The sequence below is a fragment of the Quercus suber genome, unplaced genomic scaffold (assembly GCF_002906115.3).
Source record: "Quercus suber isolate HL8 unplaced genomic scaffold, Cork oak 2.0 scaffold_111, whole genome shotgun sequence".
NCBI lineage: Eukaryota > Viridiplantae > Streptophyta > Magnoliopsida > Fagales > Fagaceae > Quercus > Quercus suber.
Genome location: NW_027069576.1, coordinates 394,125 through 412,207, shown reverse-complemented (window position 1 = coordinate 412,207; position 18,083 = coordinate 394,125). Strand labels below are relative to the sequence as shown.

The following is an 18,083-nucleotide window of genomic DNA, read 5'->3' as shown; positions in this document are numbered from 1 at the left end:
ATGCATAGCATTAAGTTAGAAGTACTGATTCAACAAAGCACAAAGGCTGCATAAAGCATGGTACAAACCACAAAGGCCTACAAGTGTGCAAAGAAACAAACCCTTAAAGCTTACAAAAGCAATATAGGTACAAACAGATAAACATAACAGAACATATGCTGAATAACATCATATTATATACTTAATAACTACAAAAATAAATAACTATACCAGAGAGCCCACAAGTTTTCCAAAAGTATAAAACCATATTAACAAGGATAAAAGCTCTAAAACAACAAAGTATGAATAAAAACTATAAAAACACTCCCCCTTTCAGTATGCACCCTCCTTTTCATGTTTAAGCTTCGCTCCCCCTTACTGTGCTGCTCTCCCCCTTTTTGGCACGAATAGCTAAAGGATGTCTTCTAGCTTCTGTTGGATGTTATCTAATTGTAACTCAGTGGTTCCGAGACGCATTTAAGTTTGACTATGAAAGGAGTTGAGAAGCCGTTCCAAATCAGAAATCCGTTGAAGTACATTTTCAATGAAGTAATTTTTCCTGGGAATTTGGAATCCAGGAGGAACAGATGGGGTGCTGGTTGATTGTACAGGAGTAGCTGTAGCATAAGCAGATGGAGATGCATGAGTGGATGGCTCACTCTTAGGTTTCTTGGAGGAGTGACTCTTGCTTGCTTGGAGAGAGTACTGAGATATTAATCGCGGACGAGACAAGAATTTCTCATCTGATGAAGGACTAACACCTTCACGAAGAACAATCTTCATGACTAGACTGCAGAATGGAAGAATTGTTCGTGTTGCTGAACGAGCCGATGTTTTCCCAATGATTTGGAATATATGAGCACAGATGTCAATTGGGGCACCAATAATGAGGTCACATAGAAATTGAGCCCTTCCAAGATTGATGAAGGTAGTATTTGACAGAGGGTAGAGATTGGAGAACATGATCAGCTTTAGAGTTGTCAGTTCGGGCGAAAACAATGCAGTGCTTATAGATGACCCTGTGCTTCCCTCTTCATGTTCATTCCCAAGAACTTGAAGGATGTCTTGTGCCTAAAGTACTCTGTCATCGTATGGAGTTCGATCCACATTATTTGGTCTGGAAATGCTAAGTACCTTAGTAATGTAGTCTGCATTTAGGGAAAATTTTGTTCCTCGTACCCAGCATTTCAACTCTACACCTATGAATCTGGCATTGGAGTAGAATTCCTTAACCAGTTCTTCAATTGGATCCTTAAAGTTTCCAAAAAGGTTAGCCCAATCTCTTTCTTCAAAAATGTTAGGGATAAAAGTTGCCCCTAGGGTATCAAATTTGACGACTCGTTCCACAATGAGAGAAGACTCTTTGAAGATGTCTGTGTAGGTCTTTGAGTCAGTAGGAGTCCTAAATTTCTCAATGGTAGAGTCCTTGGATGACTTAGACGACAATCGTGTTCGTTTAGCAACAGTGCTTATAGATGACCCTGTGCTTCCCTCTTCATGTTCATTCCCAAGAACTTGAAGGATGTCTTGTGCCTGAAGTACTCTGTCATCGTATGGAGTTCGATCCACATTATTTGGTCTGGAGATGCTAAGTACCTTAGTAATGTAGTCTGCATTTAAGGAAAATTTTGTTCCTCGTACCCAGCATTTCAACTCTACACCGATGAATCTGGCATTGGAGTAGAATTCCTTAACCAGTTCTTCAATTGGATCCTCAAAGTTTCCAGAAAGGTTAGCCCAATCTCTTTCTTCAAAAATGTTAGGGATAAAAGTTGCCCCTAGGGTATCAAACTTGACGACTCGTTCCACAATGAGAGAAGACTCTTTGAAGATGTCTGTGTAGGTCTTTGAGTCAGTAGGAGTCCTAAATCTCTCAATGGTAGAGTCCCTGGATGGCTTAGACGATAATCGTGTTCATTTAGCAACTGGGGTTGACGGATCATCAGTTACAATGCCTTTGCCTCTGGATGAACAACGAGTTAACTGCAACAAAGCATACACACATAAACGAACCAAATACAATACCACAAGAAGCAAACATCAGATTGATTAGTTTCAGTTACAAGTCAGTTAAAGAAAAATGTACCCAGAATAGACCAAAAGACAAAGAAACAAGATATGATGAGTAGGAAATGAGCATGAAAACCCCAATGCAGCAGTACACCCAAGATATGGAGGGTGAAAAAACAACACAATGCTAACCACACAATATTCATGTAAACTGAAAAACCCAAAAACCACATTCAGAGAGAACCATAGAAAACCCCCAAACGCATATGCCCAAAGAGAAATGACTCTATCAAAGACAATGCTCAGAACAAAGACAAGCAATCAGAAGCATTAACAAGGTACTTAGTTAACTCATCAACAAGAGAAAAACAATTCCTAAACAATCAAACCCAACATTTTGGGCAAACCCATGTTTGAACACAATATAACGCAAAACACAAATGCAACTTACAAAACAAGAAACTAAACATCAAAACATTAAGAATAAAGTAAAGGAAGGAAAAGCCATACCTTTTTCTTGGTGTTTGATGAAGACATGATGTAAAAATGGAATCTTTTTCAGTGAGGCTCGGAGTGTTTGGGTGAGATAAATGAAGAAGACAATGAACAGTCACTGATATTCGAGAGAAAAACTGAAAAACTGTCTTTAAAACGCAAAACACTCGTTTTTCACGACTGGATCAAGTCGCCAGTAAGTCGCTAGGGTAAGCCGCGAAACACTGTGAAACAAGATTCTTCAAAAATCTTCTAAGGGTTTTTCGCGACTGGAAGATCTACCCACGAGGGAGTCGCGAGCTGAGCCACGAAAATTTCTGTGTACCCCTCGCAACTGGACCTTCCACCCGCGAATGAGTTGCCACACTGAGCCGTGAAATATTCAAAAACACAAATTTTGAAAAATTTTCTAAGTTTTTTTCGCGACCGGGATACTAACCCACTAGTGAGCCGCAAAAAATCTCGGAGTGGGCTCGCGACTTGGACATGCGACTAGGTCAACCCGCGACTTAGTCACCAAAACAAGGCAACACTGTTTTTGAAAATTTTGACAGTTTTGTAAAAACAAAACACTTTCCAAAAACAAACTAAAACACTCAAAAATCTTTTTGTGTTTGATAAACAAAGATTGAGCTTATGAAAACACATTTAAACAAGTACAATCACACAAATGAGTATGGCATTTCTTGAACATAGACTTGTGTATTGTGTGTGGATATCAAAAATGAGATAGTCCTTAGTCTAATGTGAAACTTCAATGATCAATTCAATCAAGGCATACACAACTAGCACTAGATAATGTGACTTATCTCAATTATAGAAACATGCATATATGACCTCCCACAAGCACTTGATAACAATTCTTTAAAGCTTTTCATTTGGCTCCATATTCAACATATCATTTGCACTTTTTGAGCAAAGAAAATATCATTGTGAGATAGATGCCTGAAATTTTTGATATTTCAATTGATGAGTTAGCCTTTGGCTTTTTGGGCATCATACATTTTATTTTGGTCGCTTTCCCTTTTTCCTAGTCGAATACTAGTATGTGCGGCAGGCTTTTGTAGCTCTATATCTCTTTTCATTTGGAGATTTACATTTAGAGAGCTCTTTTAAGCATAAAAATAAAAAGTTGGAAGATATATAAGCATGAGTCTATGCATGTCTCAAGATCAACAAAACCATTCACTAATCATTCATGACAAGGTTGAAGATCTATTTACAACAGTCACATAGATTTCAAAATTTCTTCTACAATGATATGAGTGCATAATAGACAAGCTAAGCTCGTTAAATGCGTAAAGCCATAAGTACAAAGGTACAAGGCAAAACAAGTTTTGAGACAAGACTCAACAAAGCCGATTAAACTTTTTAGGATTTTCTACTTTTTATGTGTTTTTGGATTTTTGACACAAAAGCAGTAAAAGATTGATCAAAAGCAACATAAATAACAGAGTAAAAACATTTGAACCAAAAACAAAGACACAAACAAAATAACACCTTAAATACTAGCAAGAAGCACACAACCAAGCATATTTACAAACATGGGAAGTATTAATGCATGGACATATTGTAATGCTTATGCATGAGTACCCTTCGTCACCCACACGTCATGTGTGTTTGGGGTGATATCCTTAACGGATTGGGTACGAGAATTAGGACTATCAAACCTTCTTGTGAAGCTTTCCAGGCAATTTGTGAAGGCACCGATCATCTTCATCACGTCCATCATTCCTGGATCACGGTTTTGACTTCTTGGTTGCTTACCACCCCAAGACCTCATGTCATTTCTTCTTCCTTGTGACCGAGGTGCACTTGCATTGTTGTCTGCTCTCAGCTTTTGACAGTTGTGTCTTGTATGTCCTTGCAATATGCAATAGTGACAAACATAATCTGTTCTGGGACCTTGTTGTGATCTTGGAAGTGATCTTCCTCTAGCTCCAAATCTGGCTTCTGATTGATTGCGGGACTTGTTAACCACCCGTTGATCATTCACATTCTTCTTCCTTTCAGTCTTAACTTTCTCAAGAATAGGCTTATCCACAGCCATCTCTTTGGCCTTTACAAACTTCACTTCTTTGGTGACATTGGCTGATAAGCTGCTTCCTCCGGTATATCCCAAACCGGACTTGTCTGAGGAATGTTTCTGAGATGAAATAACATCATCTAACTTCTTCGAGGAGACCCTATCTACCTTGGCATTAGCTTGCACTACCTTTTGCTCAAGAAATCTCACTTTTGTGTAAGCTTCTGATAGCACACCATTAAGTGCTTCGATCTCACACTTTGCCTCCTTGTATCTGACCAGCAGGCTTTTGTAATCTTCCTCAGCTCTCTTCATCTTCTTCACAGCCGCCTTTGCCACCTTTGTATACTCACCTGATTTCTCAAGAAGTAAGGCGTAATTCTTTTGTAGACTAGTTGTATCTTCATCTTCTTCAGCCTCTGATTCTCCAACAATCCCAATAAACTCCAAATTAGAATTTTCCCCAAGCTCCTTCACAAGTGAACCCAAATCATCTGAGGATTCTACATGTGCAATGGTCATGAATGCGGAGTAATTTCCTTCTCCGTCACAGCTATCTTCAGAGTCAGAATTTGATGAATCAGTATCACTCAAGGTAGTGGCATAGACCTTTCCTTTTGACTTCAAATAATTAGGACATTCCTTTTTAAAGTGTCCATGTCCATTATACTCAAAACACACAATGTCCGCAGGAAATTGAGAATCCTTCCCTTCACTTTTCTTAAAGTCTTTCCTATCACCTCTTGAAGATGGAAACTTCCCTCCGTTGAATGGTTTCCCACTGTTCTTCATCTTCAGAAATTTTCGGAAGTTTTTCACAAGATACGCTACTTCCTTCTCCACTCCATCTTCTTCGGAAAGATCATCCATTCTTTCAGTGATGGTTTTGAGAGCAAGCGATTTACTCGTCTTGTGGGAAGGCAGACTCAGTTCATATGTTTGGAGAGACCCAATCAGCTAATAAATTTTGATCTCATCCAAGTCTTTACTCTCTTTTATGGCTGTGACTTTTGCTCTAAAGCTTTCAGGCAAGGACCTCAAGATTTTTCTCACCACCTTAGTATCTTCAATCTTCTCACCAAGATTGAGCTTAGCAATGACAATTTCGTTGAGCTTCTCATAGAATGAATCAAACGATTCATCTTCACCCATCTTGAGCTCTTCAAACTTGGCGGTAAGCATTTGAAGCTTTGTGTCCTTCACCTTCTTAGTCCCCTCATAAGTTGTCTCCAAAATCTCCCAAGCTTCCTTGGCCACTGTCATGTAAGATATCCTGTGGAATTCATCTGGAGACACACCACAGAATATAGCATTTAAAGCTTTATTATTAGCATTGGCTGCCGCAAGAGCTGCCTTATCCCAAGTAGATTTAGCGGCCTCCGGCCTAGTCCAACCTATTTCAACCGCATCCCACACGATGTCATCAATAGAGCATAGAAATGCCCTCATTCTAATTTTCCAGAAGGCATAATTGTTACCATCAAAAAATGGTGGAACATTTAAGGATTGAGACCTATCCATCTCAAAAAGGTCAAGGATCACACTCAGGTATTTAAATCACAGCGAGTGTACCTGCTCTAATACCAATTGAAAGTTCAAAATGTGTATAAAACACCCTTGAACGTTTAAACCCCAAATTACAAAAGATCAATTCAAGCTAATAATCAAACAATTAAGGTGCGGAACATGAACATTAGCCAAACACAGAATTGATAACTAATCTAAGCTAAATATAAACACATCCACAGCAGTAAATATAAGGTAAAGATAAAGGGAAGGAAGATGCAAACACACGGACAACACACGATGTGTTATCGAAGAGGAAACCAAAGTTCTCAGTGTAAAACCTCTCTGCCACCCTCCAAGCGGTCAATAATCCACTAGAAAATGTAGTTGGGATACATGAATAGTAATAGACCCTCCAAGCCTAATCTACCCAGGTACCTAAGCCCTTCAAGCTTCCTGCTCCAACGAGGTTGCATCGAATCTTTTTCTTTTCTAGCTTACCGGATTCCGCTACTAAACCATAGCATCAACCAATGTATATTGTTCCTTCCAAACTGCTTCCCTTAGCACCAAATGAACCTTCTCATAGACGTAGGTGTGGTGAGAAAAGGATTTGGTCAATGACCTCTCAAGGATGTATTAATGGAGAGGAAGAGAGTAGAGAAATTTGTAGAGTCTCTTAGAAGAAGATTGGGGATGAGGCAATCTTGTTTTGCTCTAGGATTTCTCTCACAAAATTCTCTCTGGAAGCTCTCTCATTTCGTGGGTATAAAGGTCTATATAAAGTGGTGTGTGTTTGGAATACGAAGAATCAATTTTTGCCAAACAAGGCTGGTTGGCGACTTGGTCTCGCGGCTTGTCCAAGTCGTGAGTTCAAGTCGCGAGGTAACTGCCTGGCCAGCCTGGGACTTTTGTCCTATAGTGCGACAGCTGGCGCGACCCTTCAGCTCCCCTGTGTGCTTCTCACGTGCCTGCAGTTGGCGGCTTGCCAGTCGCGAGTCAGCCACGAGTCCTAGCCGCGAAACTCTACTTCTTTGCACATTATTGAGCTTTTCTTCACACTCTCTACACACACTACCCTTACATGAATCCCACCTAAATACAGGGTTACTAAGTGCTAAATTACAAGCAAATTGACACGAAATAAAGCCAACAAAATTGTTGATAAATTTCAACCTTACAATATTTTTGTGTAAATTGATGAACAAGAATGTTTCCAATTGACTGTCGAAAGAGGCTTTTGGATGTTTTTTGGAGATTGCTAACAAACAGGGAGAATTAAATTCAATTAGCTAGATAAGTAAAGCATAGTGAGAAATAAGGTGAAATCGATTTCCTAGAAGTTTTCTTCCCATTAATTTGATTTTCGAGCATTATCGTTCTTTTCCTCTGTGTATTTTCTTTAATTTGATTTTATTTTAAATTCCAATTACAACAACCTTAGTGACTTCTCTAGATAAAATCAAGGTTAGCATAATTTTGGTATTTGTCAAAAGTAAGTTACCAATTCCTGAGGACGATACTCTTCTCATCACTTTACTATAAAACTACGATACTGTGCACTTGCAGTTTTGCACCGATCAAGTGGCTTTGGCCACTTGAAGGTGTGGTCATCCTTAATCTTCATTAATATTTTGTCAACAGGCATTATTAGGGGTGTGAATTTTAAAGTCCCCAAGGCTTTGTCATCTCTCCTTTTGACGCTACCACGATTGGATGAATGATCTCCTCTTTCTCTCTTCTTCCCTTTTGGGTCTTCCCGAATGCTCCTTTTGTCTTTCCTTACGTCCCCTTGTTCAATCACGGCCAAAGTTTCTTCCGTGTTCATGTATTTTTGGCCTTTTAATAGCATTTCTGCCATTGATCCAAGAGGCTCTTCGTGAGGGCGACCATAAATTCTTTGGATTTTAACCTAGCCTTGAACGTGGTCAGTTGCACTTTGTCTTTAGCTTCGTCTACTACCAACACCATCCTGTAAAACCTTTTCACATACGATCTCAATGACTCCCCCTCTTCCTGCTTGATTGTAAGTAGGTGATCTGCTGGCCTCTTCTGTCGTTAATCACCAATGAAGTGGCACAATAAGGAACTACTGAGCTGCTCAAACTTGTCTATGGACGATTGAGCAAGTTTACTGAACCATATTCATGCAACCCCCTTAAGGGTAGTGGGGAAAGATCTACACAAAATCTCATCGGGAGTTTGTAGCAAGCTCAAAGCCATTTTGAAGGTGGTTATGTGATCCAATGGGTCCTTTAAGCTGTCAAACGACTCAAGTTAGGGGAGACGAAACTTTGGCGGCAAAGGTCATCCCAAGACCTTTATGGTAAAGGGGGAACCAGTCCTTTTGACCATTTCATCTAGGTTCTTATCCGTCTTCTCCCTCATTGCATTCTTTAGCTCATCCATCTCTTTTTGCATGCTTCTAAAGAGGTCATTGCTTGCCCCATCAAACAGATTCGTCTTCCTTGAGTCATCTCTTCCATTGTTGTTCTCCTCGTCCTCATTCCTGTTACCTTCACGATTCTCCTCCTGTTGCAGCTGCAGTCTCATCTCTTGGTTTTGCCTGGTGAGTCCTTCTATATTGGCTGTGAGTATCTAAACCTATAGGGCTAGTGCTGCTGAATCTTGAGGTGTGCTGGACTCCATCTAAATATTAGAAAGGGTAGAGTCACGTTTTCAAACAAGGGTTTGAAGTCGTTTCCCCACAAACGACGCCAAACTAATGATGCCAAAATCATCAGTTGAATTGATCGTCTAGATAGAATGCAACTCGGCTCGTCATGGGTCCTACACGAGAGCAAAAAGGAAGCTCTGTTTGAGTGGTCACCAGTGTAATGCCGACCACTGAGCCTTCGATGGCAAAGACAGATAAAGACAGAGCAGTAATAATGGCAAGAGCTTTAATCTTAGAATGTGTGGAAAATGAGTGAGAGTACCATTTGTTAGGATTTGACATTGTATATATATAGGGCTTTCTCTCCTTGCCGTTGGTGGCATTCAAGGGTGGCTTGAATGCCCTCTTGTAACGTCTTTGGGTGGTTTTAATGAGGTGATTTGATATCATCTCCAACAGCTATATCTCCTGCATTCATTGGCGTGCAATAGTTTCTCATTGAATGTATGTTTAATGATGCTCTCTTTCGTCCAATGTGGGCTTACGTGGGCGAAGGGATTTATTTGGTTCGTCAATATGTGTGTATATATATATATAGAGAGAGAGAGAGAGAGAGAGAGTGTGTGGTATGTATGAAAGGACAAACATGTGCTTAGAGTATAGCAGAATAACCAGCAACATGAGAATAATGGGCACAAGTACGCTTTCTACACAACAAATGGCAGGCATTTGTATGTGTTTTTCCACGAAGCAAACTTTATCATGAATGCACAATTGCTCTCGAGATCCTAAATTTGGGACTGCGTGTATCAAATATTAGCAAGTTCAAACATTCAAACTCACCTAAAGCAATAATAACAACAAGCTCTCTAACCTCAAAAGAACAAAGTTATTTGACAGTCAACATGTGTCAGAGTACAAGTAACAGATCAAGAAGAAAAATAATATTTGTGGTCTATCCAATAATTGATTCATCTTCAATAATCCTGCATTAATTACACTTTCCACGGTTAGATAGACTGATTTAGTCACGTTCTTCTCAGATGATCTATTATTTGAGTCAAATGAAAGAAATATACGTACCCATATGATCAGGATGGATGTACAACTCTACAACCTGGAATAGTGATCAATTTAAGGGTGGGGATTTTTTTTTGAGAGAATTTAAGGGTTGGGAATTGGAAATTGTTATTACCATTTCCGTTTACAAGATGCTTGAATTTCTTTGCTGGCTGAAATTACTAATTTATGCGTAAATCCAGCAAATTCTGTTATAAAATATATATATATATATATATATATATTCTATCTTTTTTTTTTCTTTCCTAATAATAAATGACCCCACCCCAATCTCGGGGTCTTGAACTTGAGAGGGTACCGCTGGACTAAGGATGTCTCTTGGCACTATTAAATTAATTGTTTTTAATCAAAGATATGAAAGAAACTAGAGGATGTCTTGGCACCAGTAAATTAATTATATTTATTCAAACATCTCTCTCTCTCTCTCTCTCTCTCTCTCATTATATATGTAAAAGTAACTTTAATTATAATTTAGGCTAAAATACACCATTAGCCCTTAAAATTTACCATGCAAGTGTTTTTGGTCCCTTCAGATTTTAAGTTTCAAATGAGTTCTATTATTTTTTATTTTTTTTGGATAGAAGTCTAAATGAACAATGATATGCATGAAATATATACAATAAATTACTCTCATATTTGCATATTTAGCATTACTTTTTTGTGATTTTGTGATTGATTATCTATTTTTTTTCTTATAGGTAATAAAGGGTTTACATGCCAATGGACTTTATTTGAGGCAGAATAATGGTCAATTAAGTCAAGCCAATTTGAGAGATCCAAATAAAATCAGTCCAAGGGAATGACTTACACAAGCACAGGCTGGCAAGTCCAATAAGGAGTGAAAGAAAAGAAAAAGGGAAAATAAAGAGTGAGGCCAATGTTTTAACGTGGTGAATAAAAGAAGACAGAAGAAAGCAAAATCTTGTTTGCGTGGGAGATGTACAAATGGGCTTTGGAAGTTTGACATGGGCCTCTTGATTTGTTCACCCAAACATCTACTTAGGAGTGATTACTTTTGGGTGACGTTGGTTTTAATAATGAGCTTTTAGGTCTCAGCCCCATATATGTGAATGTAAGTATAAATAGAGGGAAATAGAAAATATTGGGGGCTAGCTAGAAGAGAGTTGAAACGCAGGCTAGAAGAAAGCTAAAACAGAGGACGATGGAGGGCTGGAGTGAAAAAGAGGAAATAGGAGCAAGAGGCAATGCTACCAGTGGCTTCCTGCTTTTCTCTAGCACCGTGACTTATCTCTTTCACTCTAGCTTTATTTTATTTGTCAAGTTTAATGCTTAGTATTTTATTTTTGTGTTTTTTTGTCATCACTATAGTAAAATTTTCAATTAAAGTTGAGGATGAAACCTTGTTAAGGATTGTCAGTGATATTTATGTGATTTGATTTTTCCTACAATAGTTGTTCTTTAATGATTTAAATTGTTCTTACTTCATTACAATTAAATAATATAGGATTCTTAATATGAGTTCAATCATGTTTTTCTCATGATTTTGGATTTATCTTAATTAATCGAAGGCTTGGTTTTATAATTGTTTGATTTTAAAATTAGATATCTTTTGTGATTTGTTTGGCTATAGATACAATTGATGATTTGATTTTATACCTAAAAAGCGAAGAAGAGCATACTTTAGATTATTAAATAGAGATTTTAATGAGAATATTTTCCATGATAGCAAGATTGATTTTTAGATTATCATGCAATAGGTTGGGAAAAATTAATGATCATAAATATATGCTGATATAACTTACAAGGCGGATTCCAAAACCTTAATTCCTTTCTCTTGTTTTTTTACATCTTTTTACTGCTTTATATCACATTTTTGCTTTGTTTAATTATTTTATTAGTTTATTTTAATTTCAAAAAAATCAATTTTTATTAAACTAGATTAGGATTAATTTGGTTAAGGTTTAATTAATTTTCTTACATTCGTTCAAGTCCCTTTAGGTTCGACCTCATTCTTGTCAAACTATACTTCGGTACGGTTTGCGAGTACTTTATAATTTCACAACAAACAATAATAAAGTGACTTTTTATAAGTGATGTGGCATCAATATTACCAAATCAAAAAACTGAAGACCCAATGCAGATCCAAATTCCAACCCAAGTCCTTTAGAAACAGTGTCTTCCCAATTCAAAACAAAATAAATTTAATATAGTAGCCCTAAATTGGAAAATCATGGCAACTGAGGGTCATTGCCTGCAAATGAGACTAAAGGGCCAGCAACAGATGCTAGCTACAATGCCATAGCGTTGGAATTTTAAATAAGGAGAGGGATTCTTTTTAGGAGTTTATTTGTCGAGTGTTGTGGGTGTGGGGTCTAAGATACTTTATAGACCAATAATGTATTTACATATTGTTGAGGTCTAAAAAAGTTATAACACCAAGGCCCAAAATAGTACAGTGGGTGAACCCCGTATAAAATGGTTGAGCTCACCACAAGAGAAAAAGATGGTAGGCCCAAGTCTATTAAAAAGATTTTTAGCCTAGAACCCATGAAGGGATAGGCCTTAGAAAGAAATGAAGGAAGGAAGAAGCCCAGCCTGCCAAAATCAGAAAATCAAAAGGAAGTCCAGTGATAAGATCTAGACCGGGACAACCAGGGACAGCCAAAAGCCCGGGGTCCTTAGGACATGCAGCAAAGTTGGGATGAGATTAAGGTAGCTCAAAATAAGTGCCCAGAAAAACACAAGAAATAAAGAATAGATACATCTTTATCAGCCACCCAATGATGCAAAAAAGAATCAGAGAACCTGGGACTAACAATTCATGAGCAAAAGGCTAATACCTCGAAGAACCTAAAAGGAAGAACCACGAAGGGAAGTAGTTAGGAAAAAATTTCAACCTGGCAAAGATGGAATCAGCTCACTCGGGAAAAATAACAAAAGGAAAGGTAGCCAAAAAAGTTGAATCTGAAAAGGTGAGGTGTAGAAATCTTGAAGGAAAAGAGATTAGAAGTCAGCTCTCTAGGGACACCCCATAAAGGAAAGTCAGCAATAAGCTTTTAGGGAAAAGGCATCAAAAGAAGAAAAATATGAGAAAATGAGGAAGGGACTAGCCACCGAAGTGGCACGACATAGGCGCTGGTACCTAGGGGATCAGAGGGGCGGGATCAGTGGTACCCCGAAATGTTAGAATGACACTATAAAAGAGAGAAGCAGCCAACATTGTAGGGGCATTCAGCAAGGGTGAATTAGAATAGAATCATTGAGAAAACTCTATCAAAAAACTCTAAGAAAGTAGTAAAAGAAAGAGGAATACTGTCCGGTATCCTGAAACAGCCACTATAGAACATACTTGGATTCAAAGTGATTCAAACTTTGCAAGTCTTAGAGATTTAAATAGCCATCTAAGTCTGTAATTTTTGAGCTTATTTGGACCTTGTGACACATCTTAATGAGCACATTGTAATTTACAATTAATAAAAGTAAATATTTCACTGTGTTTTAAGGATCCTCAACAATTATTTTGTCTCTCTCTTTATTACATTGTCCCTTTACTATTTCTTGTTGTTTAATACATATATATTCTTGCCTGCTAGTATGTACGTATTGTAAGATTCTTGCTTTGTGCACTACTTGGTTTGTAAACAACCCATTTAGCTACAGTGAACCAAGTTCAGTCCCTTTAAACAATAACTAAAAGGCCCAAGGTCCTTGCTTCAACTTGGGCCTGGACCCAACTAAAAGACACAAGTTGAAGCAAGGACCTTGGGCCTGGACACTGTCCAAAAAAGGACCCTCACTCATATTTTGTCTAATATTTTACTTAACCAATGACTTTGACCTAATAAAGGGAAATTGTTTTGGGATTTTGCATGCTAACAAAGCTCCAAGTCTCTTTCTCAATTTTAGATGTAACTAAATGGCAAAAGAATAAAATGCCAAAGTAATGCTTATAACTGTCTGGTTATTTTTATGCTTCTTCCTACCAAAATAAAAAAATAAAATAAAATAAAATTGTGAAGATAAGCATCAATTCAGTAAAACAATTTCCTTGATGAGACTACTAATGTATATATTAACACAAAAAACATGTAGAAAAGAGTCAAAAGACCCTCATAAACTCTAGTCAAATTCAACTCATGCCAAGTATGTAGTAACTAAGAAACTATTCCAAACGAACCATGCGGATCAACTTTTCCCAATGGATATGTTAGTGTGATGACTACGTGGTACAATCTAATCCATTGAATATTGAAACCATGCTCGGTTCTTTTCCAATCCAACATACACGGAGAATAACTTTGTGTGTGATTAGATGCAGGATTTGGGTATATAGATTTATATTTGACAAATCCACCATTGAATTTGAAATAACTTCTAAGTACATAGATTTTTAGAAATCCATAAGATATGTTTCAATATTTATATTTGAAATTTAGGCATTTGAAATCCATCACTTTAAAATTCAAATTTAAATCCAAATTCAAATTCAAATATCCAAACACAATGTTGATATATTTTCACATTAGTTATGTCTGGAAAATGGTAAATTTTAAAGACACCTCATGCATCATACAAGCATGAACTTATAGAAAATATTAAGTTCCTCTTTCAGTCTTTCTCCTTATTCTTTTCAGTCAACAGACTAAACAAAATAAGACCCTCTTTCTCTTTTTCGTGACCTTTTGGATTAGAATTACTTCCTTCCACCACTTGATTTTTTTTTCCTTGTCCATTGATTACTCGGGTTTCCCTATGCTGATAGAGAATAAAAACCTTGCTCTGTTTATTTAGCAACTTGCAAAATTTTATTTAGGGGGTTAAAAGTGTGAATTTCACATAAAATATAGGAATATGCCTGAAAATTTTTCTTAGGACCTATTGAGATGCAAACATGTGTCAAATTCAGTATTCCTATTGAGATATTGATACATTCCCAAAAGAAATTGGACAAGTAATCGTTTATGAAATAGAAGTTAACGATCTAAATTATCAAACATATTACCTACACAACCAAAATGCAAAAGAAGCAAACAAAGAATGAATTGAACAAAAATTAAAATAATCTTCTACATCTTATCCAAGATAAATTTCAAATGAATCAAAACCCTAAAATTCATAAATGTAAACTCAAAATCAAAATGAAAAAGAACATAGGCAAATCATCAAATACGTCAACTACAAAGGAAAACACATGTATAGCAACCAAAAACTCAAACAAAAAAAAGACCAAGGTAAAAAATATTTAACTTAAGATTTCACAAAACACATGCATACCTCAAATTTAGAACTAAACCGGCTTTCCAATCTACAAACTTCAATTTTTTTCCAGCCCAAATTTCTTTTTCAAATGAAATACTCTCAATGCAATTACTAATGCTATCCTATCTTTGATGTCATCACAGAAACGAAAGTAACAGTGCCTCCATGTCTTCTTCAATAGTAGGGTGCCACAAACACTCCAAAATCCTACAACAAACCCAAGTCCGATGCTAGTATAGAACCATATCCTTTCATAATCATCTCCACCTTGTTTGTCATCAACACCGGTAATAATTGGGCCATCAGATGTTTCATCTCCTAGGCACTTGGTCGAAAGAGGAGACCCACACAAAGAAGGGTTTCCCTTGTATATGGTTACATCATTTAGTGTTTGGAGCTGATTACCAGATGGGATTCTTCCTGTCAAGTTGTTAAAAGATAGGTTCAAGTGTACTAAGGATGTCAAAGAAGACATGCTTCCTGGAATAGGTCCACAAAGTCTATTGTTTGAGAGATCAAGTGTTTCCAACCACCGCATGTTTCCTATATTCTTGGGAATGCTTCCATTTAGATAATTCATTGACAAATTTAGCGTACCCAATCTTGTGAGGCGTGTTATTTGAATTGGAATTCCTCCTGTCAAACTATTCCCTGATAAATCAATGCAGGTAACAAATTGGAGAATGCGATCATATTCATACTCTCTTCCTTTTGTCACTAGGTATGCTTTCTCTGTATAGTTCTCAACAGGATTGTACCCAAAGGTGTTGTGACCAACCACAGCATTAAAATTGTTGAAACAATCTGGAATGCCCCCAGAGAGATTATTTTGTGCAAGATCTAGGATGCAAAGTTTATGAAGATTGCACAATTTTTGAGGGATGGTTCCGCTGAATAGATTTGATCGTAGGCGTAGCATGAAGATGTTTGATTCTATCCATGACGGAATATTCCCTGAGAGACGATTCCCCCCAAAATCCATGCTCACAATAGAGCAATTTTGCAAGGAAGAAGGAATTTCTCCACTAAGATTGTTGTTGCTCAACACTAATATGGAAAGGTTTCCTAAGAAACCCATTGAGCTTGGAATTTTTCCACATATATTGTTGTATGAAATATCCACAACGCGCAAGTCCATTTGTGACTTGTTCCAATGATCAGGGAGCTCCCCTGAAAGATTATTTCTCCTGAGGACAAGAATATTAAGATGTTTTATTTTTGATATAGACAGAGGAATTTTACCATGGAGGAGGTTCTCTGAAAGATCTAAATATTGCAAGCTTGGCATTAGAACACTAATATTTGATGGGATAGGGCCTGAAAACAAATTGCTTTGCAGAAATAGCTTAGTCACATTTGGAAATACTAATTGGTGTGGCAAGTTCCCTTTTATCTGATTGTTTGATAGATCCAAGTGGGTGAGGTTAGAAGATATCATAGAGAACCATTCCTCAGGTATAGTGCCTTTGATTCCAACGTTTTTTAGGATGACATTGGTAAGCTCACTTTGAACTTGAAGCCATTTAGGAAATTCGGGGCCAATGAGACAGCCTTCTAGATGAAGAATTTTGAGCTTGAAAGGAGGACGCCAGTCGTATTTCACATTGAAAACTAGAGGTTGACTTTTATTATTAGTTGTTAGCACAAACTCTTCTAGTCTTGTGAGATTCATCAATTGACCTTCTGTTATGACACCTTCCCAAGAATTTTCTAAGAGATACAATTTGACTAGCTTTGAGAGTTGCCCAAAACTTTCTAGAATGGTTCCATTCATCTCATTATATGAGAGGTCCAACACCTTCAAGGATGAAAAATTGCCAACGGAAGCTGGAATTGAACCATAAAAAAGGTTACCACCGAGATAGAGGTATCTCAAGCTTCCAAGTCTCCCAAATGAATCAAGCAATTTTCCTTGTTGATTGCTAAAAGCCAAATCAAGTTTTGCGAGGTTTGTAAGATTAAACAGCCACCGAGGTAAGGTGGTGTTAAATGGGTTGTATGATAAATCAAGGACACGAAGAGAGGTCAAATTAAGGAAAGTAAGGGAAGATAGTTGTTTAAGCTCACATGAATATAAACTTAACTCCCGAAGGGAAGGAAGCACGTTAATTGCATGCAGCCAATCTGCTTCGGTATGATTGATCTTCACTCCCCCCATATACAGGTACTCTAAAGAAGAGAGGCTTGAGACCCAATCCAAGCTTTTGGTAGACAAATTGTAGTTTCCTTCAAGGTCAAGATGCGTCAGGCTCGACAGATTGCTGAGATAACGAGTAATCTCCCCTGAAAGAGATGCATAGACGTCATACCTTGACAAAGATGAATTAACGTCCCCTGAAAAAGATGCATATATAAGAGCAATTTATGGTTCGTTTGGATTGAACTTAGTGTTGCTGAAACTGAAAACACTATAACAAAATAAATTTTAAATGTGTAAATAGTACAGACTCATTTTTAATATTTTTTAGTGCGTGAACAGTGCTGTAAACAGTGATAAACAGTGTGTGAACAATATTTTTTTCCCTGCACAGTGAACCCATGTGATGTTACTATTCACGCGCAAGAAAAAAAAAAAGGAGAGGTCTTCTTAGTCAAAGTCATTGCTCAGTAAGATAACTTTTACTTTGATTCGCTTAAAATATTTAAAGGTATTTCAATTCCTGAACTTTTTTGCATGCTAAAGAATTCTCGATGTATCTAAGTATGTGTTTGGAAAAAAAAAAAGGAAAACGTAAAACACAGACGCAAGATTCAGTTGAATCCAAACACATACTTAGATACATCGAGAACCCTTTAGCCAGCAGCGGAGCTCGAATCTAACTTGAGAGGGGGCAAAATTATATTTGACAAGGACATTTATACACATGCAAGCGAATATATACATATAATATTTGAGATCAATTTGCAAAATAACAATTCACTCATGTATGCTAAACCATATTTAAATGCAAGAAAATTCTCAATAAAATAGCATATTCATTATATTATATTTATATATTTAGGAATTTATTTACATGAATAATCCTTTTAAAATTTTAATAATAAAAAAAGTTATAACTCTACTTTCAAATTGAAAGATTTTTAGTTGTTAGATAGACATAAAGTTCAACTTATGTAAATTTCTATTATTTTGTAAAGCTATATGTTATA

The 18,083-nt window shown here is 37.1% G+C and overlaps 1 protein-coding gene across 1 annotated transcript; it reads right to left on the bottom strand.

Moving 5' to 3' along the window:
- Positions 1-14,988: 14,988 nt before the first annotated feature.
- Positions 14,989-17,091, bottom strand: LOC112012822 (receptor-like protein EIX2). The gene has a single exon (XM_024045199.2). The coding sequence runs from the start codon at positions 17,089-17,091 to the stop codon at positions 14,989-14,991; it is 2,103 nt and encodes a 700-aa protein (XP_023900967.2).
- Positions 17,092-18,083: the final 992 nt, after the last annotated feature.